Consider the following 25,676-nt stretch of genomic DNA (forward strand, 5'->3'; position numbering starts at 1 on the left):
CAGGACACAATCCAGTCTTGTAGATCAGGTCCTGCCTTACTAACACAACTGCCACCCATCCTCCCTCATTAACATCATAGAGGCAGGTTTACAACATACAGGAAAATCACACAGTACCAGGAATCATGGCCTAGCCAAATTGATACACACATTTTTGGGGAGACATAATTCAAACCATGACACTGGGTTAGCCCACATGCAGGACTGCCTCAGCCTTATGTTGGGCTGGAGGGAAACATAGGTCAATGTGATCCTCATTCTATCAGAATTTGAGGGTTTGGAAGCTTGCTGCTCATTCTGTCTCAAAGAAGGTTAGTAATGATGTTCCTGAGCACTCTGACTGTGCCACCTTCTCTCAGAACCTTTTACATCAGTACATCTTGATGATTTATCCGTCTGGTATCTGTGTCTGGTCTTTCCGTCCGTTTGAACCTGCAGCTGACATTCGACAATACAGTGGTTGGCTGCGCTCTATTCTGTGTAACCACTTTATTGAACACATGGTTCTGTTCCACCACAGCCTCCTTTGAGCCTGCATTGTTGACTCTCCCCTCCTCAGTAGGAGCTAAGCAGATCCTAGAGCAGTACCGGTCACGCTTGGATTTTACAACAATCTAATTTTTAGGAATCAAAGAATCCAGTCCAATATAAATCAAAATTTGACCTCTATCCAATTCAAAGATTCTACCCTTGTCTATCCCCCAGGTTTGGTACCAGTGGGGATGGAAGCAGGGGCAGGGGTGGGAGAAATCTGTTTTGATCATCTGGTTCCTCTACTCCTCCCCACTTGCCTGCTAGCTCATGATTCTGCTCCCTGAGGATCAAGTCTTACCTGACTAGCGCTATCTAACATCATAGCTCTTTGTGAGGCAGATGCCTTAACATTTCCCCGAACCTCTAGGACATCCAGAACTTCTTAGTTCCCTCTCCAGTTCATATCTTACAAGCTGGCTCCTGCCTAGTTCCTGATATACCTGAGACCTGGCTACCTTTTTCTAGACTCCCTAGAAACTTCTCAGTATCTATACAGTAACACTGTCTTTCAACGCCTCCCCCTCATATACACACACTTGTGCTTGAACTACTTTGGGGATTTCTATCCTTAGCATCAAGCACAGTAGTGACTTGTTTCCTTGAAAGACAAGATAAATAAATGCAGATACATTCTTTCTCTTTGGTGCCCCTTTTTTTTGAGACTAGTTGCTGATTACTGTTCTCCTAGCTGTTTCAAGACAGTTATTTAGATAAAAGGTTGTTGTTGTTGCTGCTTTTATTGTTATATTCCAGTACTGTAGATATTCTGGAAACCTTGATCAATCTTGGATATTTCCTAGGTTTCCTCTGTAACACATAAAAAATTCCTCTTTGAGGGTGGATTATTTCTAAAGATGGCATACTAAATTTAGCCATGAATAGTAAAGACTGAACTATAATGGCCTAAACAAAATAGAAGCTTATTTTTAAAAGAAGTCTGAAGGTAGGTAGTCCAGGGTTGGTATGGTGGCTCTATGGTATCATCAGGGACCTAGACTAATACTATTTTTCTGCTGCACCCTTCTTAGCATATAGCTTCCATTCTTAAGGTTCCTCATGATCCAAAATGGTTGCTGGAGATCCTGCCATTGTGTTTAAGTTCCAGGCAGCAGGAAGGAGGAAAGGGGGAGGGCAAAAAGGATATATACCAGCTATCCATCCACCTCTAAATGGGTCATCCTGGAAGTCTCACATCATATCTCCCATTAATATCGAATCAGCCATGTCTTCCTGTAAGGAGGTTTGAACATCTAGTCATTTATCTGGTTAGTGGAAACCCTGGTGGCATAGTGGTTAAGAGCTACAGCTGCTAACCAAAAGGTCAGCAGTTTGAATCCACAGGCGTGCCTTGGAAACCCTATGGGGCCATTCTACTTTGTCCTATAGGGTCACTATGAGTTGGAATCGACTCGATGGCAGTGGGTTTTTTCGTATCTGGTTAGTGAATCACCTTGAACAAAACTGAGATTTTAAGGAAGAAGGAAAGTATGAGTATTGGTAGCAACTAGATAGCTACACTTATTTATTTTATGTTATTTTATTATTAGACTTTGGTCCAAGTGCATTTTCCCACATTTAAAAAAATTATGTTCAAGGACTGCCAGATTATTAGTTTATAATGAGTTTTGATCTTGGCTGTCATCCACAGCTGTACATAATGTCTTTCTTCTTCTCTCACAAGAATTTTCTGCTGGCACAAATAAAAAACAACCAAACATCAAACACCCATTGCCATCAAGTCAATCCCAACTCATGGTGACCCCATGTGTTACGGAATAGAAGTGCTCCATAGGGTTTTCTTGACTGTAATCTTAATGGAAGTCGATCATTGGGCCTTTCTTCCATGGTATTGTTGGATGTGTTCAAACTGCCAACCTTTAGGTTAGAAGCCAATCACAAATCACTTGTGCCACCCAGGGCCCTTGACACAAATATAACCCCTAGTATTTCCTACTTCTTAACCAGGTTTCATTTTTTATAGCTACATGACTTTGTTTCCTGTCAATGTTTCTGCCCACTATTACACTGCATTCCTAATGTGTACAGAGATTGAGGCAGACATTCTAAGCCTTCTCAATAGAATTGTTTAAAGAGTTGCTAGCATTTTATTTTGTCCAGCAAGATTTCTAAAAAGAAATTACTACCATCCACTATCATTATCAGGTCATCAAGGCAACTTTTTCATGTCCCATCCACCACCCTCACCAATAGCAAGAACCTAATTTCAAAATAAATGACCGCACTGAAAATGGAGTTCGTTTAGGTTTATGGAAAACTCCCTCTATTGCTTTTATTTTTCTCATTTCTTGGGTCATGAATGAAAAGCTCATTAGTAAACAATGACTCTTCTGACCTGTGAGTGTGAACTTTTGCTCTAGCTTTAGGCATTTTTCCCTCTAACATTTTATTTTGCAAATGTTCAAACCTACAGAAAAGTTGAAAGAGTAGTATAATTGACACCCATATACCTTGCTTGAGTGTTACCAATGGTCAACATTTAGTCACATTTTTATTAATGATCTATCTCTCTATATTCATTTTGTGGTTGTTGTTGAGTCTGAGAATTTAATAGGATTTTTAAAGAAGAATGATACTATCTAAATCTTTAAAGCCAAATAAATAAACCTCTTCTGAGAATAATTTACAAGACAGAGGCTGAAGGCAAATGTTGTGCGTAGTTTCTAAAAGATAACCTCTCTCTTGAGTATTTCTGAGGATTAGAGCCATAGATACTACAGATCACTTTAAATATACTTCAGAGTCTTACATACTTTCTGTGTTAAAGCCTCTCAAACGATGCTTCTCAAAGTGTTATCCTGATCTGAACACACCACCACAGCAAGCCTATTTAGCTATTTATTGTAAATACAAACTAGAATTTTTTTACAATGCTATTGCCTTTCAGATAATTCAGTCTGATTATGACATTAACAATGTCATCATCCAGCAAGCAAATCAGCAAAAGATGGAGTTTCTGAACAGAATTCTCATAATAAAAGAAGGGAAACAAAGTAGCTTGCCATAGAATTTAGAATCTGAATCACTTGCTTCCTCCTTGGAAAGCAGTAATTCATGCAGAACTGACACATGGGTCAGGTCCCCATTAATGTCAAAGAGTAGTATTTGGAACTTTCTTTGTAATAAGGATTTGTTACCCTCACTAGGTAAGGAATGTTAAGCCAAATTACAGTGCTCCACGCTTTTGCCTGGTTGGGGGATAAGGTTCAATAGGCATGAAGCTCAGCTTACTGCCATTTTACTGTCAAGTTTTCAGTTTAGTAACCAAATAATTGGGCCTATTAAAACTGTTTCCTTTGGAGTTTTGTTTCTGTAGAATGTAGAGAGGATGTAAAGGGTTTTCTTTTTTTCCCCCGTCTCTCTCTTTCTCTTTGCTAATAGGACAAACAGCAGCAGGTAGGTAAGATGAGAAAAGATCTTTCAGGTCCAGTCTAACACTTGGTGCATCTGTGACAGATTGTAATACTGTGTGTCAAATATTCCAATTTCCCACTTTGTAGTACTTCTTCCTGTGGGATTTTGGTGTCATTTGTTATTGCAGCAGAACTTAAACTACTCTGCTAGATACAAAGCATAAATGCCATACAAAAATTTTTATAAAATGAAATTGAAAGAATAGTTCGCTTGTCAATCTGAATGGCTCAAAAAACCAAAAACAAACCTTTTTGTCTCAGTCAGATTTCCCTACTTTATTTCTTCAATAAACCTTTTATTTTACAAGTTTTAATTTATAGAATTTTTGTACTGATAGTTACAGACAGTTCCCTTGTACCCTACACCCAATTATTAATATCTTACAATAAAACCAAAAACCCATTGCCATCGAGTTGATTCTGACTCATAGTGACACCATAGGACACAACAGAACTGTTTGATAGGGTTTCCAAGACTGTAATCTTTACAGAAGCAGGTTGCCATATCTTTCTCCTGTGGAGTGGCTGGTGGGTTCCTACTGCCTATGTTGGGTTAGCAACTGAGCTCTTAACCACTGCACCACCAGGGGTCCATAATATCTTACAAGAGCCCCTATGATATTTTTATAAGCTGTTACCAACCAGCTAATCTTACGTGTCTTATTATTAATCAAAAAGTATTTTTTAAGTGCTGGGCATTTTACTTGTCCTAATTTTATTTTGACATTCTTCAGAAATTTTGGAACTATACTAGAGAATGAAAAGACATAAGGAGCAGCTTTCTATCTTCCTGCAACGTCATCTGGGTCTTTTTTTTTTTTTTTTTTAGTCAAAAGGAAGTACATTTAAATTTTGTATCTATAGTCTTCTTACTGACCATTCTATATCCATCATTGAAAACAAGTCTAATTCATCGAAGCTGTAAAATCCATAATAATGTTTATTATTGCTCAATCACTATGAATTTTTTCTTTATACTGTATTTCAAATATGTTCCTTTCCCTTTCCTTTTTGTTTTATCATATGACCTTCATAAAGTTTAAAACGGTGTTTATCTATTTTTAATTCTACAAACAGAGGCAGGAGTGCCCAGTCTCAACGGGAGAAATTGTTGCATTCAGGGCAATTGCGAGAGATGAGGTTAGACAGCTGGGTCATACGGAGGATGCTGGGTGCCAGACTAAAGAGCCACTGGGAGTTTCTTATCACGCCACTGTCACGGTGGCAATTATATTTTAGAAGAACAAATAATCTGGTAGTTGCTTACGGGATGGATTTTATGGAAACAGAACTTAGGTAGGAAAATCATCTGGGGAGGCGAATGTAACAATTCCCAATGGCAACATAAAGACTCATATTATGATGGCGGCACCTATATTATACTATTGATGAAGCCTTTCCTGATCCTCCCAGAAGAGGAAATAACTTTTTGGAACCCACAGTTTTCTGACGTTGCTCATGTAACTCATAAATTTTGCCTTACGTCATACTTATTTCTATAGCGTTCTTCTCCTTTCCCACTGTATGGTTCCTTTAGTAGGTAGCACAGAGGATATCGGAGCGCCCTCCTGGTCGGCTTCACCTCCCACGTTCTTCCACTACGATATGCTGACACGACTGGTTGGCTTGACTAAATCATGAGATACAGGGCCTTGGACAGTGCCGTTTCCTTAGCACCACGAACAGAGCCAGCGCCCCACACCTCCATCGGGCCAGTCCTAAGGCCTGTTCATGGCTGCGGGATTCGACTATGCGAAATGGTCTCTGCAACTTATTGAGCATAGGTGAAGCTCAGTATGTTGAAGGGATAGGTGAATTATTAATTTCCGAAATTGCTGACAGCATCAGTTAGCCAATTCGCTCTCCCTCCTTCTCAGGGAAGGGGAGGCCTTCGTGCTGTAAAAGGAGGGACTTAAGAGATGCTCTATAGGCCCCTTCACAACTCTGGGATTCTGCACGTCCAGTAGGAAGGACATAAGCCCTGATCGAGACTCAAAGCCGCAAAGTACAGACTGCGTCAGCACAGACACCAAAGTAAAAGAACTAAATAAAAAAGACAAACGTTTATTACCATCTTGTTTTCACTCTGGGCGCCTGCCCCTTTAAGAAAGTCGGCCGCGCGCCGACCCCGCCCCAGTCCCAGCGTCCACTGCGACGCGGGCTCGCTCCCAGCAGTACGTACGAGCGACGAGCGACGAGCGCCCCGACGAGCTAGTGCGTGCGTTGCTCCACCCACCCCTTCGGCCTAGTCCCGGCCGCCCCTGGGCGTGAAGTTCCCGCCAGGTCGGAGCTGGTGCAAGCGATGTTGTTGGGTCCGCAGCGGCGGTGAGGCGAGAGGAGCGGTCCAGACTCTTCCAGCTTGCCGACGGCGCCGGGTCCAGGGTGCAGCCATGTCCGCCGGCTTCTCCTTCGGGACCGGGACCCTGGGCTCCACCACCGTCGCCGCCGGCGGGACCGGCACAGCCGGCGGCTTCTCCTTCGGGACAGGGGCATCTAGGTAACCGCGTGTACTCGCGTTCCCAGCCCGGGTCTTCGCCGGCGGGATTCTCTGGTGGCCCTGACCCTCTTCCCGCTGGCTTCCTTCCCTGTGGCTTCCCTGTGGCCAACTCAGCCAGTGCCCTGCAACAGCCTGGCTGGGAGGAGGGCGGACGGTTTGTGAGGTCTCCAGAATCCACCGGTGGTTCAGGCTTTGTTCCGACCAAGCGGGGCCTGGCTGGATGACAGGGCCTGGAGTTCACAGCCCAGAGCCTTAGCGAGGCGTCAGTCTTAAGGCATGAGATGAATGTTGAAAGAATGAATGAAATTATGGTTTATTGTAGAGTTTTACGTAAAGACGTTTAATGAATGGAAATTTGTAAGGAGGACCATTAAAAGCTTCTCTCTGATAATTCAGCTTCCACTAAAGTGCTTACGGTTTTGGATATTGTGGTGTTCTAGTGATTTTGTGATTATTTTTAGCGACCTTTTTAAGTCTTTTTTAAAATCATTTTTGCAGTGTTTATTGGTGATAATTTTGTGCAGTATGTCGGGAAATTGGAATATTTGGCAAACGGTATTACAGTCTGCCACATTTCATCACTGAAAACAACATTCTCTAGATCATCAAAGTATTGTGATTTCTCACATTGTCTTTCACTTAAATTGCAAAACGTAGGCGGTAAATCTAACGTTTTCATGTAACCTGTGAGGACAGGTGGTGACAAAAATACAGCTAGCCGAGGTCCACAAAGATGCAGTAAAAATGGTGAAAAATCATTTATGATGAGAGAGTTCATCTTTAGAACTCCGTCTTTTGAAGGTAAAGGCAGAGGAGTGCATAAAATCAAGTATGCATAGGAAGAGCTACAAGATACCTCCTGGAGCTTGATATGGTAGTAGATTAAAAATGCAAAAATATTTAAGTGTTTCTTGTATTTAAGGAGAGGGGAGTGCGCCGCAGACTACACAGCCAAAATTAGAAATCAAAATTTTCCTCTCACTCTAGGCACTTAATCAGCAAGTCCTGGTAATTTTACTTCTGTGATTTCCATTTGTCTTCATTTCCAGTGCCACCACCTTGCTCCAAGCTGTTGCCTTCATAGAACAAACATTTATTGAACCAATTCCTATGTGCCAGCCTTTGTTTTAGGTAGTAAGATGAATAAGACTCTTGCTCTCCGGAAGCTTATATTCTTATGAAAATACTTGATTCCTGCCAGGTTTCCAACCATCAGCGTTTCTTATGCTCGATGAAAACTGCTTCTGTCATCTCCTGTATCAATGTTTTTGCCACATGTAGCCAGAGAGATTTTTATTTTAAGTGCCCTTTGCTACCCTTCTGTGATTTTCCGTTACCCGTAGAATGAAATTAAAATTTTTTATCATAGTCTGCAAGACCTGAATAATCTGGAATCCCTTTACTCACTTAAACCCATCTTCTCATTTTAGTTTGCTCCAATTGAGTGATCCAGGCCTACTGTTAAAAAGATAAAAAATAACATTTACTTTACCACCCAGTATACTTACACAAATAAATAACTGAAATAAAGTTTTAAAGAAAGGTATATACTCTTACTTCATGTAATGCATCTTTTCTGTACCACATAGCGGACATTGGTGGTCCAGTGGTAGAATTCTCACTTTCTGTGGGGGAGACTTGGGCTCAATACCCAGCCAGTACGCCTCATGTGCAGCCACCACCTGTCTGTCATTGGAGGTTTGTGTGTTGCTATGATGCTAAACAGATTTCAGTGGAGCTTTCAGACTCAGATGTACTAGGAAGAAAGGCCTGGCAATCTGCTTCTGCAAATCAGCCAGTGAAACCCTATGGATTACAACTGTCTGACCTGCAGAATGATCATGGGGATAGTGCAGGGCTGGGCAGTATGGGGTTTCCATGAGTCCGGGGCCAACTCAGCTGGCAGCTAACCACAACAATGTTCTGTTCCATTTCATTAAAAAAAAAACAAAACAAAACTAGATGTGACCTACTACATTGATTCTATAGCTTCTAATGAGTCCTCGGAGGCCTGGTGGCACAGTAGTTAAGTGATATGGCTGTTAACGAAAAGTTCGGCTGTTCAAATCCACTAGCCACTCTTTGGAAACCTATGGGGCAGTTCTGCTCTGTCCTATAGGGTCGCTATGGGTTGGAATTGACTCCACAGCAGCGGGTTTTAATGGGTCCTCATCTTGGTTTGAAAACTCTGCTCTAGCATCATGGGCCTTTTCTCAGTTCTTCAAATGGACTTGGCAAAGCCCCTTCCCACTTGAGGGCAGTTCCCTCTGTTTAGAATGTTCCCTATCTCCTTTCCCTCTGTTTAGAATGTTCCCTATCTCCTACCCCATGTCCCTAGCTAATGCCTACTTACCCTTTGGGACCCAAATGGTCACTTCCCCAGAGAAGCCTTCTCTGACCTGTCTGTCTAGAAGAGGTTTCTACTCTAGTACCCTGTATTTAAGGTGCTTTCAAGGTATTGTTACTTGTTTATTGTCTGATCGCAGCGCTAGAATGTAAGCTCCGTGAGGGTAGAGGCCTTATCTATCTTTTCACAGTAGATGTTGTGCTTGGTGTTCAGAACCTGTTTGTTGAGTGAAAGAATGATTAATTAATATCTATTTTTCACTAACTGGAAACTCCCTGAGGGCAGGGTCTAATCTTATTTACCATTCTGTTCTCAGCCCCTAGGATGGTATCTGGCATATGAAAAGAAACCTTGTAAATACTTGTTGAATGACTGAATAAATGAATTATTTGGTAATGAACTAGAAAAATATACGCAGACATTAGAAGGTTTTGGGTGAATTAATGACAGAAGACATCTGCCCATTAGAGTGCTGGCCTGGAGACCTGATAGCTCCTAGTACCGCTTGGTGATTGTCTTAGTCATTTAGTGCTGCTATAACAGAAATACCACAAGTGAATGGCTTTAACAAAGTGAAATTTATTCTCTCATAGTCTAGTTGGCTAGAAGTCTGAATTCACGTTGCCAGCTCCAGGGGAAGGCTTTCCCTCTCTGTTGGCTCTGGGGGAAGGTCTTGTCATCAGTCTTCCCCTGGTCTAGAAGCTTCTCCGTGCAGGGACCCCAGGTCCAAAGGACATGCTATGCTTCCAGCACTTCTTTCTTGGTAGAATGAGGTCCCCAAGTCTCACTACTCGCTTCTCTATTTTATATCCCAAAAGAGAGTAGCTCAAGACACAATCCAGTCTTTTAGATTGAGTCCTGCCTCCTTAACACAACTGCGGCTAATCTCATCAACATCCGAGAGAGAGGATTCACAGCGCATAGGAAAATCACATCAGATGACAAAATGTTGGACAATCACACATTACTGGGAATCATGGCCTAGCCAAATTGATACACATATTTTTGCAGGACACAATTCAATCCATGACAGTGATTTTGTCTCCTTCAGTAAATCATTTTGGGTGACTTACTCTCCAGGCCTCAGGTCCCACATCTGGAAAAGATGTATAATAATATACTTAACCTCAGAGCATTGTTGAATGAGATAAAACGTTAATTATCTAGCATCGTGTAAGCGCATCTTGGTTAACCAGAACAACAAAACCCGTTGCCATGGAGTTGATCCCGACTCATAACGACCCTATAGGACAGGGTAGAACTGCCCCGGGGGTTTCCAAGGAGCCGCTGGTAGATTCGAACTGCTGACCTTTTGGTTAGCAGCCAGACTCTTAACCACTATGCCACCTGGGCACCGCATTTTGGTAAGTGCTCAGTAAATGTTAGCTATTATGTTGACTTCTAAGTCCACAGTTAAGGTAGGCTAAACAAAAAAACCCAAACCTGTTACCAGTGAGTTGATTCTGACTCATAGCGACCCTACAGGACAAAGCAGAATTGTCCTATAGGGTTTCCAAGGCTGTATCTTTACACAAAGCAGATTGTCACATCTTTCTCCCGTGAAGTGGCTGGTGGGTTCAAACCACTGACCTTTCAATTAGCAGCCAAGCACTTTAACCACTGCACCACCAGGGCTTCTTTAAGTCAGGCTGGGGAAGTTAAAATATCGTTTCTGACCGGATGGAGTCAATTTTGCTTTTCCACAGTGCATCCCGTGGAATCACTGGCAGTTAGTACTGGGTTGAGGCAATAATTGTTGGATTTACTGTAGCATTTGTTTTCCTTGCTTTAAGTAAATTTTGCTGCCACAGAGAAATTTCTCTTTTACTTCTCCGGTAGAGTAAGAAGAAAGATTTTCTCTTTGATAAATTTTTTTTGGTAACATTTTCAACTTTACTAAATACCTCACAGTGTCTTCAGTTATCTTACTTTGTCAAGAAATTAAAAAAAATTAATTCATTGTCTAGTAATACATACCTTTCATTGTACATCTTTTGTATGTTTATAGGATACAAGTATAGCACAGCTCTGAAAAATGGGGTCATTCATCTGGGAGTAAAGGGAGCATAATAACCATTTTTCCAATTTGATGTCTTCAAAATTTGCTGATAATGTTTCTTAAAATACTGTTTTAGTTGTTCAGTTGATTAAATATATAAAGTTCTATGCTTAAGTTGTACTTCGTCTCTCTTTTTCTGCTCAAGTGTTTATGACCCATCTCAAGTTCTACCTCCTTAACAAGCTCTTCTCTCTCCATTTCCCTCGGTGATTAGCTCGTCACCTCACACTTCTGTGATATGTTTGACAGTAATCTGCATATAGTGATTATAAGTTTTTGAAGATATAAATTTCTACTGCTTGTATCATAACGCTGCTCTTCCCCAAATCCACGAATATATGCAAAACCCGAATGGTTCGGTGGGCTGGTTATGGAACTGATAAGATTTGGATTCAAGTATCTTGGAGAACTATTCTACCTTGGATTACAGTTATCTGTGTTATTTTATCCCCTTGGTAAACAACATGTTCCTTGAAGACGGGCTATCTTAGTCTTCTTTGTACCCCCTTGCTACTCCTGGCATAGGGCCTTGTACGTAATGTGTTTAGTTGAATTTGTAAGTATTCCTAATGTTAATGGTAGTAGCAACATTTATTGTTACTACTACTGAAGTTAATTCGCCCTGTATGATGTCTTAATCTTATTAAAAACCCTATGAAATGGGTACTGTTTTTCCCATTTTGCCATCAAAATGGGTTTTTCTCATTTTGCCATCAAAATGGGAAGTGGCAGAGCTGGTATGGAATCCAGTCTCAACACTACTGCTTCCCACTTAAACTGAAACATCTCAGAACTATTATTAAACTTTTTAAAACTGACATTGGATTCTCGCAAGATGATTATATCACTATGATGGGCAGGTAGAGGTGTAATAAGGATAAATATATAGTATAAATGGGATTTCCCATTATGTTGTACATGTTGTTATAATCTCTTCCATAATTTTTAACGTGTCAAATTGTCAAGATGTTTTGCTTGGTTTCATGATTTGTCCTCTTACCTATATATAAATAGCAAATTTCAGCCTCTGAAACTTGATAAGAACAGTTGAAACGTTCTTATTTTTCAAATTCACTTGTTTATATTTCAGCTGCTCTTTTTAAGCTTTCAAATCTCTCTGAAGATGATTTCTACTGATGAACACATAATTTTGATAGAGGATAATTTTGCTTTGTGGTTCACTCTTTAGGATATGCCCCTGACCTAAGCCCCAAGTTCCTCTTACTGCTTTTTTGGTGGCAAGATACCTAACCACACCTCTCCCTTCGTGAATATGGTAATAGAGAAAAAGAGAGGTGAGGAAGACAAATTGGAATGACTTTCTATTTCTGGATATGTTTTACTTTTCTTTTTATTGTTATTTAGGGAAGAATAAATGAATTTACAAACTGCATATATAGTTAGAAAGGAAAGTGATCTATATTCATAGGACTTCCTTTAAAATATGCTAGGTTTCTATCATAGAAACAAACCAGTGAAAGCAAAATATGTGTGACTCCTACCTGCTTATGCTTAATCCTGATTGCTTGGACTGAAATCCTAATTGCTATGGACTGTGCTTCTCTTGCAGATTGGTATTTTATTTTTTAAGAATACTTCTACATGCCCCTTAAAAAATTACCTACATGAAACCAAACGGTCAGCAATTACTTTGAAACAAAGATGAGAATGTAAGGGGGCAGGGAAACTAATAGAAATGTAACAACCAGAACAGAAATAACGAGAATGTTCAAGTGTTGTGAAGAATGTAACCAATGTCATTGAACCACTTGTATAGAAAGTGTTGAATGGAAACCTAAATTGCTGTGTACACCTTCACAGAAAACCCAATAAAATTTTATTTTTTTTTTAAAAAAAGAATAATTTTACATGCACATTTATTTTTAAGGAGAACAGAAAAATTTTTGAACTTGGTTAAAGGTAAATTTATTGTTGGCTTATTTTGGTTCCAATGGAGCTGTTAGATATGTTCAACAAAGAAAAATAATTAATCCTAAAGAGTTCATTTTTGTTTTTGTTAAGTAAATATTGACTCTAGTAGACTTTTTTGTTCTGTTTTATTTTTTTATAAACAAGTAACCCTTCTGTGGGGCTGAATTTTGGAACTCTTGGAAGCACTGCAACTCCTGCAACTACATCTGCGTCTTCAGGTGGTTTTGGAACTGGGCTTTTTGGATCTAAACCTGCCACTGGGTTCACTCTAGGAGGAACAAATACAGGTAAGAAAGAGTGTTGAATTTTTAAGGAGTGGGCTTGGAATATTTATTCTTTTCCAAGTTCTGTCCTATATCTCCTCCCTTTATAAGAATTGTCACTGTAAAGAATCAAGAGTGGTAGATCTGAAAAACAGTAAATACTAAGATGAAAAGAAATATGGGAATTTGGAAGTAGGCCCAGCGATAAGGCCAGTTATAGGCTATGATCTCCTCTAGTGTAAGAAAGGGAAAAAAACACACATACATTGATACCTCCTTTCCTTAAGTATAATGAGTTAAGGTAATTTAAAATTTTATACTAGATTACATAATACAGCGTTTTACAGTGTATTGTAAGTGAGGATTGTTGTTTAAGTTAAGTTTCCCAATTTGGAACATTAACTAATTTAACATATAAGGGTCAGTCAGCATCCTACTTTGCAATAACATTATAATACATCACTAAGAGAACTTGTTTTAAACTTTCGTGTTACTAGAACAGTTGTTTTCATGGGAAAAGGGTAAGAGGTGAAGGACTTGAAGGTTTCTGGTATACATTTCAGTAATAAAAGTTTTTTTTTTTTTTTTTAAACATGTACAGACATTTTGTTATTATAAGCTACAAATAACATTTCACTGGAACAGATCATTTTAGAATTTGCTTACTTATTTACTTTATTCTGTAACACCAGAACCTCTTGGTCTTTGTTACCAGCTTTTGCATTGATCTTACAGCTTTGATTGCAGCAGATTTCATAACCATGCATAGAAAATGAAAGAACTGCAGGGTAAATAATGAGCAGGCCAGCCAGTCAGTTCCTCTGCTCCACTTGGAGTAGCTTTTTTACCTCTTTGCTTAATTTTGTTATAAGCAATTGTGTTGTTAGCTGCCATCAAATTGGCCATTATGAGCAAAAGTTGTTTGTTCTTATTTGCTAGTTAATCAAATTATAAACAGCTTGTAATATGAAAACTAGTGCTATAGGAAAAATGTTTGTATTACTTAGTGGTTATGGTGGAAGATAGTTTGTGATACCTATTGATCTTATTAGAAATGTTATCACACCCTGAGGTTGAGTCTAAGTCTTTCCTTTATGATAAATAAACCAAAAGAATGCCTTGTATTGATGATTAAATTTTATTTCTCTTTTTGTCCCCAGGAATAGCAACAACAATTTCTACAGGATTAACTCTGGGTAAGACTTTGAGGAAAGATCTCACACCTGTGGTTTTCCAATAATTTGAATTAGTTGAGTGACCTTTCTCTCTTTTTTGTCTAATACTGGGGTATAGTAGATAACATGTAAGAAACAATATAGATCACAGATACTGAATGACCAAAGAAGCTTTCAGTATTTGAGTACTGTAAAAGATTCGTGATTTTATATGATCCTTTTTAATTAAAAAATTTTTAACTATAGAAATGACTTCATGTGGAAATTTATTTCACATTAACTTTTTTCGGTCATTTTTTGGTCCTTTTTGTGGAAAAGGCACCAAGCTAGAAGTCAGAAGTCTTGGAGTAGCCCTGGTTGTAACTAAATAGTTGTTTAAGACCTTAGATAGCCATGTAATTTCTGGGAGCTTTTAGTTCTCTATAAAATGAGACTATTTGACTAAAAAGTTTTTCTTTTCCTCCAGCTCAAAAACATGGTTGCCGATAGTCATACTCTGAAAGGAATGGGAGTAGCTAGGGTTGTAGCCTGTCCTGAATCTGTATGGAAGTAAATGAATGTGAAAGGGAAATGAAAGGACATTAAGGAACCTTCTATATTTAGATGAAATTGAGTGACAGACTTTCTTCACTTGGATGCGACTTACCTGTTATCAGCAGAAAACACAGCACATCTGTTTTCCACCAGAGTTTTGGACAGGATTGGCTACAAGGGCAAGCTATTTCACCCCCTTGGTTTCTGAGGTTGTTGCATGAGTTCAAAGCACTGCAGTTTGGCAGGAACTTCCTGTTGTAGCCAGGGCAATCTAGAAGCATAATTTCTGGCCTCTTTCCTCTCAGTGATTTCAGGAGAAGCCAAAATACAGGTTATCCATACATTTATTCAGTCAGTATTTTTTTGAGCAGCTACTGCATCCTCACTGTGTGGCCTTGGGTAAAGTTACATATCCTCTCTAAACCTCAGCTTCCTCATGTATAAAATAGGAATGATAATGGTGATGAATAAATGAGTAAACACATACAAAATGCCCTGCACAGTGCCTTAAACATTAAGTACTAGCTGTTGGTGGATGCGGCTGGTAGTGAGGATAGTGCTGATGGTGATGTCAGAGACTGCTGAGTACATCAGGAAGATTCAGTCTGTGGTGAGCTGACAGGGACAGGTATGTATTTTAATGTTTCTGTGAAATCTGACCAGTGCCCGAACGGACGTATGAGAGGCGCTGTGGAAGGGAGAGGAAGAACAGAGTAGGGGTTTATTTTGTGAGTAAGAAACATTATTCCAGGCAGAGAAGTAGAAAATGCAAAGGCCCAATCATAAAAGAGGTCAGGGAAATATGAAAAATCTTTTATTCTGGGAGCTTAGGATTCAGGGAGGGAATGGTAGGGAGAGATGAGGTTTTAGGAGCAAGTTGGGACCAGACAGTAAAGGGTGTCCCTTTTTTCAAGATAACCGAGATAATTCCAAGGCTAGATTAGAGATCGGAAGAAACTGATGGCAGAGCTACAAATGAGGAGGCTACTGTAATAGTTCTTGAGAGAGGGAGGACCTGATTAGGATTTTTGAGGATGCCTGCAATCCAGGGATATTTCTGAAGTAGAATTGATGGGATTTGTGACTAGTGGAATACTGGGAAGGAGGAGATGTCAAGTATGATTGTGGCTTCTGGCCTGAGCAACTGAATTGACAGTGAGGAATTTAAGAAGGTTTTTTTTTTGGAGGGATGAGAGAGTTCACCTCAGGACATGTAGAGGTCCAAAGGGACATCAAGAACAGATAGCCAGTGGGGGACTCAGGTAGATACAGACTTAAACTCATGGAGCTCCAGTTAGATCATTCAGCAAGTAAAGGAGCAGGAATGGAACTCTAGGGAATATCATTTAAGAAGCGAACAGAGAAAGGATATCTATAAAAGAGGACTGAAAATGCCTAACGAGGAGTAGAAAAAGGACTGGACTAATAGAAACATAAAAGCCAAGAAGGAAGAAGATGTTAAGTAGTAGAGATGGTCATTTAAGTAGTCTTGGAGAAGCAGGTTCATTTTTCTACTAAGATGAAAGGGAAAGAGGGAGGATAAACACTGTTCTAGGAAAATCTAGGAGTGGAATTGAAATTAGATTGCAGTATCCCTATGTTGACTGGATCTACAGGGCCATCTTTTAAATATTTGCCATGATTTAGTCCCAACTGTGATTTTTTTTTTTCCTCACACATACACAAACTTTCGGGGATCCTGATTGAAACTGATCTAATACTCATATAACCTGTTGCTGTCAAGTCGATTCTGACTCATAGTGATCCTATACTTCAGGTAAAATGGGATTTTTTTTTTTTTTTTTGAACAGGAACACCAGCCACTACATCTGCATCTACAACAGGTTTCAGCTTAGGATTCAATAAGCCTGCAGCATCTGCCACACCATTTGCTCTACCGATTGCTTCTACCTCAGCTAGTGGTCTCACTCTTTCATCTGCTCTGACATCAGCTCCAGCAGGTGAGGATGAATGGGAAAAGAATTTGTGTTTAATGGGTTAAAATTTTTATTTCATTTGATTGGTAAATAAAGGTATCTGTCTTTATTAAACATAACTTCAGTTGGGGGAAATTTTTGGTTCAATCATTCAGCAGTTTTGCCGACAAAATTACTGACTTGTAAAGAAGAAAAATCAACATTGGGCATTAAAGCAGCAAAGGCCATTTCGGGATTTGGTCAGTATTTACAGAGCAGAGCAGGGGAGAGGGTAAGAGAGGTAAAATCTACAGCTTTTAACATCAACTTTGTTTTTAAGGAGTAGTTCGGTGACAGGGAAGGGTACAGAGTTCGCATAAATCTTACCTGGCTTAGGATTCATTTAATTTTGAAGGTGAAGTTCGTAGCTTGGGTTGAAAACTCTTTATAACTGTCTGAAACTAGTTATCTAGTACCATTCTGGTATTGCCCAGGTCCCTTATTTCTGTCCGTGATTTTAGCTTTGAAGCTATTTCTGTTTATCTCAGGTATATATAATTTTGTCTTTAAGGAGTAGTTTTTCCAAAGAGCCAATTTTATCACACAAATCATTTTTTTTTAAAAGTTACTTGTAATTTTCTGTGGTGTTCTTAAAAATAGTGTTGCTTTTGAAGGCTTGCTATCTCATCTTTTATAGCTTCCGCGGGATTTACTCTGAATAACTTGGGTGGAACAACAGCCACAACTACACCTGCGTCAACAGGCCTTTCTTTAGGGGGAGCCTTAGCTGGCTTAGGAGGTTCGCTTTTCCAGAGCAACAATACAGCAACATCAGGTAATTGACATTTATTCTCTAGGAATGTTAAATATTTATACTTAAATTTACTTTTTCTTTACTTTGTCCTTTTGAGCAGATCACATTGTCTCTTTAACCTGTATGTTTTCCTTTTAGTATGAAAGCTGTATTATGTTTTTCATACATAGTTGGACATCTTTTCTCAGTATTGACTGGCAAGATGCAGAAATATAAAGAAAGGCCCATTTAAGAAGTCAGTATATGTACTAGAGAAACTTGTCTTTTTAATAAATGGTGGTTGAATAGCCTAAATTCGTTTTAAAGTCATTTGTCCTTTTAAGCCATAATGCTAGGAATGGCTTTCCATTATAGGAAAGAGTATTAGCATATTTTGAAGGTAAGATTTTAAAACACAGATATTAACTAATTTCGTTATAGTCATTAGACAAAATACTGAAGTATTGACATGCCTGGCAGAGAATATTGACTTAATTAATATTTTATCTTAGTTTGATTTCTTATTTCTTCTTTTTTTTTCAATATGCCTCATGCTAAGTTTTCACAGGTGTTTTGAATAGTGGCTGTAGCTAATGCCCATGTAAAGAACAAGTGGCTGTTTTAAAGGCATTCTTGATTATAGATGTAATTTAATGGAATTGGTGTCTGGATTGTACCATTTAGGACATTCATATTTTGAAAAGTCAATCAGACTTTTTGAGAGTGAGAAAAACTCTCTTGCTAATTGAAGAAATTGTATAACCATCGCATGTAACAATATAATATCAAGAATTTCTGTTTAACAATTTATACATTTGGAGAAGTTGATACATATTGAAATCACAGGCTAATTTTTAATGGCTATTTAATTTTGTAAGTTTTATGGAGTACCTAGTATGTGTCCACTACCTGGGTTGTGTGGGAGAGATGAAAGAATATGACTTGATGTTTTCTGTTAAAGAAGCTAGGGTGCCTTTATATCCTCTATTTAGGTACTAAATTTAATGGAGAAGATTCCAGTCAGTGGAAGGTGAGAAAATGAGTCAGGATAATCAGACCTGTAGAAATTTGTATGGGTTTTTTTTTTGGTGGGGGGGCTGGGGGTAGATTTTACCTATGGAAATTTGTAAAATTTGCATTACTCTTTCAGATACTTACCTTTGTCATTATCTAACTTTGTAGGTATTCAGAATGCCTTCTAGTAACCAAATTACTATATGACTATAACATATATTTCTTTGCGAGATAAATATTTAAACATATCTCACAAAGATTCCTGTGAAAGCAAAACAAAAAAAAAAAGAAAGTAGAGGTAGATAGTAGTTTTATATAAGTTCTTTTTACTGAGTTTTATTGGCGTGCCCTGAATTTTCTTAGACTCCTGAGACAATATTCAGTGCTTACTTTATGGTTATATTAACTTAAAGATGCTGTTGACTTTTTATTTTTATTATTATTAAAAACTAACAAACAAGCCCATTGTCGTTGTATCAATTCTGACTAATAGCAACCCTATAGGGCAGAGTAGAACTGCCCCAAAGGGTTTCCAAGGCTGTAATCTTTACGGAAGCAGACTACCACGTCTTTATCTGCCACAGAACGGGCCAGCCTTTCAGTTAGCAGCCAAGTGCTTAACGAGTGTGCCACCAGGACTGTTACTATTTATTGTATTAGTTGTCATTTATTATGTGTTTGTCGCATTGCTAGGATTTGAACCCGGTTTTCAGTTATCCCATGCTCTTAACTAGTACATTCTTCTGTTTGCTCTAGTCTTAAAACAGATAGCATTTTGTCCAAGAGGAACAACAGTTCTATCAACTTGGGAATTTATAAACTTACATAAATATAGATTGGTCCACACAAGATATTTGACATTTTGCTAGTTAGTTCATAAACATACATTAATGACTTACGGTTAGCTGTAGTCTGGATCCTTTGATTCCTTTTGGCAATGAGATGGGATTGAAATAAGTTAGTGAAATTTACTCCTTTATTTAAAAAAAAAAGACTTTTATGAAAATAACTGTTGCCATCGAATCAATTTTGACTTAGAGGTGACCCTACAGGAGAGAGTAGAACTGCCTCATAGGGTTTCCTAGGCTGTAATCTTTATGGAAGCTGACTGCCACATCTTTCTCCCCTGGAGCGGCTGGTGGGTTAAAACTGTCAACCTTTCAGTTAGCAGCAGAGTGTGCCCTGAAAATAACTAGGAGTATGAAATCTGATGTTTGTTGAACTGTACATAAGAACTTTAAATTATCAGTTATTTCCTTTACATTATACGAAAATCTTAAGAATTCAAACACTAGATTATTTTAAAATCATGCAAAATTTAATGTGTAATTGAAGGACAAGATATTTTCACCTGAAACTGCAAATTAAAACTGCTTCCATAGAGCCCGTTTGAAAACACACTGTACCTAATAAAAATGGAATTAACCAATACATCCTGCCCTTTTTAATAAAAAAAAAGACATAATCCAAACTATGTATACTGTCAAGCAATAATATCAGTCCTTGTACAAAACCCGCTCTAAACTTGTTTCTTGTCATTTTCCTAAATTGAGTATGAAAAAAATCTGGGATCCACCTTAAAAGCATTTGAGTGCCTTGGTCAGTGATGGGAAATTTTTATAGTCTTTCAATGAACTTTGTAAATGATGTTTGGTTTATCTGTAGGACTTGGACAGAATGCTTTAGGCTTGACTTTGGGAACTACTACAGCTACTTCAGCTGCAGGCAATGAAGGCCTTGGTGGTATAGATTTTAGTGGCTCATCAGATAAAAAAAGTAAGTAATGTTGTAATTTTATGTTTTGACAGTCCTGTTGAGGGAACTTTTAGGTTTTACTCAAAATTCCTGTGTCTGGAAGATCATTAGTTATACATTCAGTGTTAATGCTTTTCCTTTCAGTTTGTTTGCAGTATCATTAACATTTCACAAATTATGCATGTATTGTGCATTTAAAGTTTTGTTTTTGAACTAAGGTTTGTATATGTATATGTCTTACATAAAACCAAAAAAAAAAACCAAATGAGTTGCCGTAGAGTCAATTCTGACTCATAGCAACCCTGTGATTCCTACTGTTGACCTTTTGGTTAGCAGCCGAGCTCTTAACCACCAGGGTTCCACATGTCTTATATAGGCTGTCTTAATATTATGTTACTGTGTCCTTTTAAATTGGAATCATAATATATACATTGTTTTTATAATGTGGCCTTTCTCGTGTAACACATCGTATTTGTCAGTATCGGTAATTTTGAAAAACATTTTTAATGCTGATTAATACAGTTTTATGAATAGATATAAGTTTAGTCAACCCTTGTCTTATTGTTAGGTATTTGTTTCCAGTTTTTTCACTCTGTCTGTATTGGACATCTTTATATAGAGAGACAGTATGATATAACAGCTAAGAGTATCAGTAGTTCAGAGTGTCAGTTCTACAGTTTAATTGCCTAGGTTCAAATCTTGGCCCAACTACTTACAAACTCTGACCTTATTTGAGTTATTTATCCTCCCTGTGCCTCAGTTCCTTCATCTGTAAAGTGGGGGAAAATGACAATACTTACTTCATGGGGCTGCTTTGAGGATTACTATTGTAAAACCTTAGGAGAGCCACGCAGATAGTAAATGCTGTTTGTGTGTGCTTTTATTCTAAATTTTTGTTCATATTTTTGGTTATTTCTTAAAGGCAAATACTTAGAAATTGAATCATTGACTTAAAGAGAGAAACTTACTGGAGACTATTGGCACATATTATAAAATTGCTTCCCAGAAAGGTTTTACCAATTTATTTACACACCTTCCAGTATGAAAATGCCTTTCTTGCTGTCCCATTGCCACACTGAATATTGTTTCTAAATTTGGCAATCCCAATTCATTTTGAAAAGTTTTTTATTGTTATTTTGTGTTTTTTCGTTTTGTTTTGCAACATTTCTTCTTCTGATGAAAATATTCTCCAGTAGAGTATATGCATACATACTGCATTGAACCCCTCTGAACAACTTAAGTTGAGATAAATGAATGAAGGTGTGAAATACTCAGTGTTCACATACCTGCATAAGAGTTTTAAATTGGACATGGGCTTTATTGTAAGGAGATACTTTTCTAGGGTGAATTTCTATTCTAAAAGTTGGTAAAATCCTGTTAAACTTTTATAAAATGTTGGTTTATTTCTCTTTGAGTGAAAATTGAATAGTTTCTAAACATAGTGTTATCTTATTTTTATTTAGTTTTCCTTGTAGCAACTCCATAATTAAAAAAAATTCTTAGATGTTTTAGCAGCTTATTTTTTCCCTCTTAAATGGAGCAGCCTGGTACTTCCCAGGTACTTGCGTTTTAAATAGGAGACTGCTTCTCATAATTGCTTTTAGACTCCATGTGAAAGAGCACATTGAGACAAAGGAGAAAGAAAAACGTAAGGAGTTAACCTCTTCTCTTTTCCCGTGCCTGCCATTGTGCTACCCTTATATTATGCCTGGGGTAGAGTTGAGCAAAGGAAAAAATTGGAATAAATGCACATAAATACCTGTACCACATCACATCCCCAGTTCCCTTCAATATGTGGTACATGTCAGGGTATTCTTTTCTTAATCTGAAGGATTCATCTTTTTTTCCTACTAACTCTAAGTTAGCCTGGGACCTGAAGTATCAGTGGGAGCAAATCGCGTGAAGAGTGGTGGGAAACAGCATTCAGAGAACAGGGGGCAGCATGTATTGAGACCTAGTGAGAAGAAGGACCTGGGCTGTTTTGAAGAACTAACAGAAGGCCAGTGTAGCTCTAGAATGAAAAGATTCTGGAGATAGACGGCCACCAGATCATGAAGGACCTTGTATGCCACACTAAGGAATTTTGTTACTATACTGAGGACGGTTGGGATCCACTAAAGGGTTTTGATTGAGGTAGTGTGACATGATGAGATTTGTATTTTAAGAACAACACTCTGACAGGTATTTGGAAGTAGTATGCAGGAAGGCTAGAATGGATATGGAGAACTGTTAGGAAGCTTTTGTAGCAGTCCGCACATATTGCTAAGGCAAAGGTAGTTAGACTAATCAGGGGTCTGTAGTAATCTAGAAACAGGTCTAAGTTTTGTGTACACATATATAAATGTTTATATATGTATATATATATACATATATAAACATTTATAAAATATAATAAAAATGGAATGTAATCAGAAGTAAAATAATGTATTAGTGAAAAAATTTAACTATTTGGGAAAAAATAAAATCACTGCCTTATATTACTGTGTCACATCAAATCTAAGACAACCATCTATAGAAGATGGGTCCCAATTTCAGGTATGTTAAAATGTATAAGAAAAGGTCTTAGAATCAATTAAATGCAAAATGTGGAAAAAGAAATTACAGTTGGATTAAGGAGTTCAAGTTAAAAAAATGAAACCTCATGTACAAAGTTAAAAGGTAAATGACAAAAGTAAATTACTTGATTGTTAGGTGATTATTTTTTTCCATATTTTGACATCTCTGAAATTAAGACATGTCTTACAATTATGAGATAAGGATCTAATTTTAGAAATACCAAAAAACCAAACCCATTGCCGTCAAGTCAGTTATGATTCATAGCGACCTCATAGGACAGAGTAGAACTGCCCTGTAGGGTTTCTAAGGCCATAAATCTTTATGGAAGCAGACTGCCACATCTTTGTCCTGTGGAGTAGCTGGTGGGTTTGAACCACCAACCTTCTGGTTAGCAGCTGAGTGCTTAACCACCGTGCCACCAGGGCTTCATAATTTTAGAAATAGACACATGAAATATTATATACATGAGACAAAGAATTAATATGCTTATTATTGAAAGAGCTCTTAAAAATCAGTAAGAAAAACACCTCAATAGAAAAATGAGCAAATAAATATGAACAAGCAGTTCACAGAAGAAGACATTGATTTGTCTAGTGAACATTTGAAAAAAATGTTTCACATCTCTAGTACTGTCAGAAATATGAATTAAAATTATAATGAAGTGGCATTTTTCATCTACATGACTGGCAAAGCTTTTTTTTTTAAATATGATGTTTATTGTTAAGGGTGTTAATGAAAACCTACTCTTATCCATGCTAGATGGGAAGGTAAGTTGGGACATTTGTTCTAAGGGATTATGTCATAGGCCTTCCTTGGCAGACTCTGACATATAAAGTCCTCTCCTAGGAATACAAATATAATAGTGCACAAGTATTTGTGGAGAAAGGCATTCATTGCAGAAGTACTATTTACATAACCTTCTTCTCACTTATTGACTGTCTCACTATCTGACATTTCACAATTAAGCAACAGTGAAAAATCAACTATCCAGCTATTTTGCACATGAATGACATATGTCTGACAGTAACGAAAACTGAGGTGTGAGGCAAGAGTAATGCTGGCTTTGATAGTTAAGGATATGTGTCAACTTGGCTAGCCCATGATTCTCAGTGGTTTGGCGGTTGTGTAATGATGTAATTTGGCTGTTGTGTAATGATGTAGCCATCTTCCATTTTTGTGATCTGATGTGGTCATTTTCCATTTTTGCATAATGCCAATTTCGCATAACAATCTGGTCTCTGGAACCTAACCAGGTCTAGAAGTGAGAGGAAGGTGTAGTAAAAAATGATAATAAGAGGTTATGACGTAGCTACAATACCCTGGTCATTTTAAGTGACATAGGAAAATATTCACAGCATGCAGGGAACATAGTTAAAATATTAACATATACTAATCATGACTGCATTTTAAAAATGTACGTATAATTGCAGGAAAAGACTGAAAGGAGCCGTTGTGGTTCCCTCTGTTTGCTGGGATTAAATTTTCATTTCTGTATTTTCCATATATTTTCTTCAAAAAGCTGTCCTTATTTAGTAGTCAGAGATAAATTGAGAAAAGCAGAATGCGAATCAGTGTGTCATTATTTTGCTAACAGAGCACTCTACTTTTCTACTTTTAGGTAAATACTACCAATAATAATTATCAATTAGTTGTTTTTATTGAGGGAGTTGTTGAAATGTCTGCAGCCATTAAATTTTTTCTTTTTAGTTTGCTGTTTTATAAAATATTTGGAGAAGTTCAAGTAATTATAGTGTTACAGTATTCTATTCTCTACTGATAGGGCCTGAAAAATGTCAAGTAAAGCTACATAGGAGTTAAACTACTAGGCAAGAATATAAACTATCCATACAGGACGTCTTCTGTGGAAGATGGTTGAGAAAAGAAGATTCTTTTCCTTGAAAGAAGTAGATGAAAACCAGCTGTGTCACTTGTCTGGTTGACATGCCAGTTCTTCCGAGTTCATGACAAATCATGACATGACCTGAGAGGCCATCTCATGCGTGCTTAACCATACGTACTTAAAGTTTTCAGAAAAAAGAAACCGTTGCCGTTGAGTCGGTTTTGACTCATAGCGACCCTAGAGGATAGAGTAGAACTGTCCGGTAGGGTTTCCAAGGCTGTAATCTTTACGGGAGCGAACTGCCACACATTTCTCCTTTAGGTTAGTAGCTGAGTGCTTAACCCCTGCACCACAAGGCTTCTTTTGCTTATATCTTAATTTAAAACTTGTATTAACTTAAATTAATTAAAATTTTTAATTTAAAACTTGTACTTGCAATACATTACTATATTAACCTATTTTTAAATGAAGCCTCTTGTATTTTCTAGGTGATAAAACAGGAACAAGACCAGAGTAAGTTTACAATTTAACTTTAAAATATTTTAAAGAGTTTTACTTATTGTTGACATTATATTTTCTCACCGAATTTACATTACATTAAAGCATTTGTAAATAAATTATCAAGTACACTACTCACAAACACCTTGTGTATACGTTAGCTCTGTGACATAAGTGAAGAAGCTGAGGGAGACTGAGGGTTATACTGAGGAGGTTAGCAGTAGCAGATCTGCGTTGAAATCTACCTCATGATTGCATTGCAGCATGCCAAATTTGACTTGGCTGGTCCTCCCTGAATATTTGTGATTCCCTTAAGCTATCCCTAGGTCATATTTTCTTATTCCAGTGCGTGTTGAAGAACAAATAATAACTTGAACATCTTATTATGAAAAGTTTTGTAGACTTCCTTTAATGAATGCTTTAGTATTTTGAATTGAGTAAAAAATCAATCAGAATCTTTAGGCCAGAGGAAACTTGGGCACGAGTTAGTTCATCATCTCACCCAGTCTGATTTTTTTCTTAACCATTTGAT

General features: G+C 37.9%; 1 protein-coding gene across 2 annotated transcripts in view; it reads left to right on the forward strand.

The window, feature by feature from the left end:
- Positions 1-6,218: 6,218 nt before the first annotated feature.
- NUP58 (nucleoporin 58) overlaps positions 6,219-25,676 on the forward strand; it is a 40,030-nt gene continuing 20,572 nt past the window's right edge. Inside the window, exons 1-7 of one of the 2 annotated variants that reach the window (XM_004386563.2) lie at positions 6,219-6,462; positions 12,945-13,087; positions 14,224-14,259; positions 16,584-16,733; positions 17,386-17,523; positions 20,161-20,271; positions 25,135-25,159. In XM_004386563.2, coding sequence (XP_004386620.1) covers positions 6,356-6,462; positions 12,945-13,087; positions 14,224-14,259; positions 16,584-16,733; positions 17,386-17,523; positions 20,161-20,271; positions 25,135-25,159 — 710 coding nt within the window. In that variant the 5' untranslated portion in view covers positions 6,219-6,355. The remainder of the gene's footprint in view (positions 6,463-12,944; positions 13,088-14,223; positions 14,260-16,583; positions 16,734-17,385; positions 17,524-20,160; positions 20,272-25,134; positions 25,160-25,676) is intronic. The other variant, XM_023740919.1, reaches the window with a different exon arrangement.

This window comes from Trichechus manatus, unplaced genomic scaffold, assembly GCF_000243295.1.
Source record: "Trichechus manatus latirostris isolate Lorelei unplaced genomic scaffold, TriManLat1.0 scaffold00168, whole genome shotgun sequence".
In the NCBI taxonomy this organism is placed as follows: Eukaryota; Metazoa; Chordata; class Mammalia; order Sirenia; family Trichechidae; genus Trichechus; species Trichechus manatus.